General features: G+C 41.9%; 1 protein-coding gene across 5 annotated transcripts in view; it reads right to left on the reverse strand.

Moving 5' to 3' along the window:
• Positions 1-5955, reverse strand: part of tmc5 (transmembrane channel like 5) — a 53440-nt gene extending 47485 nt beyond the window's left edge. Inside the window, exons 1-2 of one of the 5 annotated variants that reach the window (XM_062964718.1) lie at positions 5791-5955; positions 3560-4161 (exon numbers count right to left, since the gene is read on the reverse strand). In XM_062964718.1, coding sequence (XP_062820788.1) covers positions 3560-3666 — 107 coding nt within the window. In that variant the 5' untranslated portion in view covers positions 3667-4161; positions 5791-5955. The other 4 variants (XM_062964716.1, XM_062964717.1, XM_062964715.1 and 1 more) reach the window with 4 other exon arrangements.
• Between the last annotated feature and the right edge of the window lie 136 nt (positions 5956-6091).

Here is a 6091-nt window from a genome sequence, read left to right on the forward strand (position 1 = left end):
GGCTCCAGAACGACAGAGAGTTTCAGAAAACAAAACTTGGGCCAACAAAAAAGAAGCACCCAGAATAGCAACCACAATTTTTTTCTATAAAACCCGAGGTGGCAAAATTTGCCTTGGTATGGCGCGGGGGGTTAAACTGCTGAGCTGCTGAACTTGCAGACCGAAAGGTTGGCAGTTCAAATCCAGGGAGCGGGATGAGCTCCCGCTGTCAGCCCCAGCGTCTGCCAACCTAGCAGTTCGAAAACATGCAAATGTGAGTAGATCAATAGCTACTGCTCCGGTGGGAAGGTAACGGTGCTCCATGCAGTCATGCCAGTGGCCACATAACCTTGGAGGTGTCTACAGATAACGCCGGCCCTTTGGCTTAGGAATAGAGATGAGCACCATCCCCAAGAGTGTGAGTAGATCAATAGGTACTGCTCTGGTGGGAAAGTAACGGGCTCCATGCAGTCATGCCAGTGGCCACATGACCTTGGAGGTGCCTACGGACAACGCTGGCTCTTTGGCTTAGGAATAGAGATGAGCACCATCCCCAAGAGTGTGAGTAGATCAATAGGTACTGCTCTGGTGGGAAGGTAATGGTGCTCCATGCAGTCATGCCGGCCACATGACCCTGGAGGTGTCTACAAACAACGCTGGCTCTTAGGCTTAGAAATGGAGATGAGCACCAACCCCTAGAGTCGGACTCGACTGGACTTAATGTCAGCGGAAAACCTTTACCTTTTGCTATGGCAATGAAGCCCACTTAAGGATGCCTTTCAATGGTGAAGTTGCTGTTCTTGTTGTGAACCTCCAAGATGTCCAACTTATGGTGGACCTATCACGGGGGTTTCTTGGCAAGGTTTCTTAAGAGAAAGTTTGCATTGGCAGCCTACCATGTTTCCCCGAAAATAAGACAGTGTCTTATATTAATTTTTGCTCTGAAAGATGCTCTGGGTCTTATTTTCAGGAGATGTCTTATTCTTCCATGAAGAAGAATTCACATTTATTGTTGAACAAAAAAATTGAACATTTATTATATACTGTACAGTAGTTGTCATCACAAACCAGCATAACCAGACAAACTGTGAATCCTATCAAGAATTTCTTGTTACTACAGTAGAGTCTCACTTATCCAACATAAATGGGCTGCCATATTGTACTATATCTCTATATTGTAATATTATTAATAATATTACATGTAATATATAATGTATAATTAATATTATTATATTGTATTATTAGTACAGTAGAGTCTCACTTATCCAAGCTAAACAGGCCGGCAGAAGCTTGGATAAGCGAATATCTTGGATAATAAGGAGGGATTAAGGAAAAGCCTATTAAACATCAAATTAGGTTATGATTTTATAAAGTAAGCACCAACACATCATGTTATACAACAAATTTGACAGAAAAAGTAGTTCATTACACATTAATGCTATGTAGTAATTACTGTATTTACGAATTTAGCACCAAAAGATCACAATGCATTGAAAACATTGACTACAAAAATGTGTTGGATAATCCAGAACGTTGGATAAGTGAGACTCTACTGTACCATTATTTCCATGTACAATACTTTATGGTATGTACATTTACCGATCCTGTATGCTCTGGTGTTCTGTTCGTTGGGCATGCTTCCAAACAAAACCTTTGCTAGGTCTTACTTTCGGGGGAGGCCTTATATTTAGCAATTCAGCAAAACTTCTACTAGGTCTTATTTTCTGGGGATGTCTTATTTTAGGGGAAACAGGGTATGACTCTGGAAAGGAGGATTTGAATCCCAGATCATCTATAGACATCCCTGAGCGATTTGGGGCGAAACCACCCAGTGATGTCTATGGATGAGCTGGAATTCGAAAACTGGTCTCCAGAGTCATACTAGTTATCATATCAGCTGGTGGAACCCAGGAGTTGCAGACAAACTTCTCCAAGTCCAGGCCCGTAGCCAGGAGTTTGATTGGGGGGGGGGGGGGGGGGCTGAGTCTGAGTGAGAGAGGATCTACCCTAGCAAACCTTTTGTATTGTTATCCCAATGCATATGGGATATATTGAATATCATATCTGGACCAATAATAGCTTTTTTATTGAAAGTATGATTTCTTCAATCCACCTCTCCGGTTGCTTGAGAGTGCTGGTTAACCGAGAGTCAAGAGAAGTTTGGTGAGGATGAATGCCCACTCTCTTAGGCAGAGAAGGTGAAAGACCTTGTAAAAACGACAATCCTATAGTAATTCAAACAGTACCAAACTGCATTCAGTGTCCAATGTAGATGAACCCAGTCGTTCAGCCGAGGCATACTGCCAAGTGAATAATAATACAGTAGAGTCTCACTTATCCAACATAAACGGGCCAGCAGAATGTTGGATAAGCGAATATGTTGGATAATAAGGAGGCATTAAGGAAAAGCCTATTAAACATCAAATTAGGTTATGATTTTACAAATGAAGCACCAAATCAACATGTTAGACAACAAATTTGGCAGAAAAAGTAGTTCAATACACAGTAATGCTATGTAGTAATTACTGTATTTACGAATTTAGCACCAAAGTATCACGATATATTGAAAACATTGACTACAAAAATGTGTTGGATAATCCAGAACGTTGGATAAGCGAGTGTTGGATAAGTGAGACTCTACTGTAATAATAATAATAATAATAATAATAATAATAATAATAATAATAATAATACTTTATTTTTTCTACCCCGCCACCATCTTCCTGAAGGGACTCAGGACGGCTAACATGGAGCCAAGCCCAAAACAAAAAACAAAATAACGGTTAAAACCCAGATAAGTAATAATAATAAATAATAAAATAATAATAAAACTTTATTTATACCCCGCCACCATCTCCCCGTGGGGACTCGGGGCAGCTCACAATGTTCCAAAAGTAGGAAACAATATCAACATAACATTCGGTTATAATAAACAAATTAAAAACACAAAATACAAAGTAATAAAACGTAAAGAAAAGTAATAAAAACAAACATCACCATCAATTGATACAATGGGGTTAACACGATGTAACACTATGACTTTTGTCTCTGGGTTAGAAATGCCATTCCCTAATTGGGTCTATCACAAAAACATGGGGAAAGTTTATGAAAGTGCAAAAACTTTGTCATTATCCTGGAGCACATTTTGCTCTAGTTTTTCAATTAATATCTCAGTGAGTCTCAACCAATTCAACATAGTTTGTGACACAAAAACAAAGTTCCCGGAATAGAAAAACTTCTTTCAAAGAAAGGGCCACACAATTCAACAGGAAATAAAGCTTTCAAACCAGGAACATAATATTTTATCAAATGGTCAAACACCGGCTGTTAGGAATTGTGGGAGTTGAAGTCCAAAACACCTGGAGGGACAAAGTTGGCCCATGGCTAATGGAACTGCTGTATTTGTTTGCCGGCCTCACAGCTCCTTGGAGAGAGGAATGCAAGCAGGAACGCAAGAAAGGCTTCCCCAGTTTGCAAAACTCTTCCCAAGAAAGCAGTAAGGTCTCCCTTCCAGGGCCCCTTCCTCCAGGAGAAGGGCTCACAGGTATTTATGTCCAGGGGAGAGAAAGAAGAGTCTCACCTTTCCAAAGCCGTCCATCCGCCTTGGGCTCCCGGGAAGCGGCTCCTGGCTCTGGATCCTCCCCCAGAAAGAGAGCCAGCCTTGCCACCTGTGGCACTTTGCCGCATTTCCTTCACCTGCGTTGTGCACAGGAGGCTTGCACTGCCTGCCTTTTCCCCGTCTGCTTGCTTTTGAGTTCATTCTTCCAATCTGTTAATATCTGGTGGCAGAACTTTTGTTTTCAAGACTCCATCCCTTATTATGTGTGTGTTTTTTTTGGCTGTGTTGTCAAAGGCCTTCATGGCCATTATCACTGGGTCGCTGTGGGTTTTTGGGGCTGGATGGCCACATCCCAGTAGCATTCTCTTCTGACATTTTACCTACATCTATGGCTGGCATCCCGGCCACATGACCTTGGAGGTGTCTATGGACAACGCCGGCTCTTCGGCTTAGAAATGGAGATGAGCACCAACCCCTAGAGTCAGACATGACTGGACTTAACGTCAGGGGAACCCTTTACCTTTTATGGCTGGCATCTTCAGAGGTCTGTTGGAGGTGAGGCAAGTGGGGTGTATATATTCCTATAATAATAAAAAGTCGACGACAGATCCTAAATGTAGACTCTGCGAGGAAGCAGATGAAACAATAGATCACAACCTCAGCTACTGCAAGAATATCGCACAGACAGCCTACAAACAGAGGCATAACACCGTTGCTCAGATGATTCATTGGAACTTGTACCACAAATACCATCTGTGACAAAGACCTGGTGGGATTACAAGCTGGAAAAAGTTACAGAGAATGAACATGTCCAGCTACCCTGGGACTTTCAAATTCAGACAGACAGGGTCTGTCCCTTCCCTCCCCATACCTTCCTTTAGCAAACTAGAAGATGTAAATCCTTTTAAAATATTCTTTAATAAAAATGATTTTTTAAAAAAATAGGTACTGCTCCGGCGGGAAGGTAACGGTGCTCCATGCAGTCATGCCAATGGCCACATGACCTTGGAGGTGTCTACGGACAACGCCGGCTCTTCAGCTTAGAAATAGAGATGAGCACCAACCCCCAGAGTTGGTCACAATTGAACTTAACGTCAGGGGAAAACCTTTACCTTTACTATATATATATACAATATATTATAATATTAGTATAGAATAATATGAGTATTATATATTATTATATTCTGGATTCTGGATGAATTGATTTTAATCTTGGATATGTTTAAAATTTTATATAATGTGATTTTATTTTGTAATGGTATCTGCTTTTATATGAATTGTTGTTTTGTACACTGTTTTTAGGCATTGAATTTTTGCCTATTTATTGTAAGCCGCCTTGAGTTTATTTATTTATTTATAAATAAATATTGTTAAATTGATACAGGAGACATGGTGGAAAGATGTCTTACAATCATTGAAAACTTACAGTCATTGAAGGCATCCCTGAAAATTCCCTTTGTAAAACTACATCTCCCTCAGCAGGAGGGTTTTGATTTTATGGCAGAAAGAAGGGCGTTGGGCTGGATGTATACATATATACAGTAGAGTCTCACTTATCCAAGACTCGCTTATCCAACGTTCTGGATTATCCAACGCATTTTTGTAGTCAATGTTTTTAATATATCATGATATTTTGCTGCTAAATTCGTAAATACAGTAATTACTACATAGCATTACTGCACATTGAACTACTTTTTCTGTAAAATTTGTTGTATAACATGATGTTTTGGTGCTTCATTTGTAAAATCATAACCTAATTTGATGTTTAATAGGCTTTTCCTTAATCTCTCCTTATTATCCAACATATTCACTTATCCAACGTTCTGCCGGCCCGTTTACGTTGGATAAGCGAGACTCTATTGTATATGTGTGTGTATGCATCTACACCAGGCATAGGCCCACTTCAACCTTCCAGGTGTTTTGGACTCCTTTCCCACAATTCCTAACAACTTGCCTCACAACCTCTGAGGATGCCTGCCATAGATGTGGGCGAAACGTCAGGAGAGAATACTTCTGGAACATGGCCACACAGCCCGAAAGACATACAACAACCCTGTGATCCCGGCCATGAAAGCCTTCGACAACAACTTGTAGTCTGAGAGGAATTATGGAGGGAAGGCCGAAGTAGGCCCAGGCCTGGACTAGCCCCTGCTCTGCTTCATTCATCCCTTCGTTCTTTTTCCTTCCTTTCGTGACTTTTCCTCCTTCCTTCCTTCCTTTCTCCTCCTTCCTTCCTTCTCTCCCTCACTCACTTTTTCTTTCCCTTCTTTTCCTTTTTCTCTCAAGTCTGAGGACGCCTCAGGCCCTCTCACGGTCTCCATGGCAACAGGACTCTCTTTGGCGGCTCTTCCCGCCCTCCCCTCTCCCGGTTCTCCCATTGGCCACCTCCTTCCCTTTCCCTCTCTTCCCATTGGCTGCCTTCCTCCTCCGTCTCTTTCCCGCTCCTCCCATTGGATACGGGTGGAAAGGGGAGGGGGAAGCGTGGGGGAGCGAGAATCCCGCCTCCTCCTTCCCTCTCCCGCGACGCCCATTGGCTCCCTCCCCTGTCCATCT

This window comes from Anolis carolinensis, unplaced genomic scaffold (genome assembly GCF_035594765.1).
Source record: "Anolis carolinensis isolate JA03-04 unplaced genomic scaffold, rAnoCar3.1.pri scaffold_13, whole genome shotgun sequence".
NCBI lineage: Eukaryota > Metazoa > Chordata > Lepidosauria > Squamata > Dactyloidae > Anolis > Anolis carolinensis.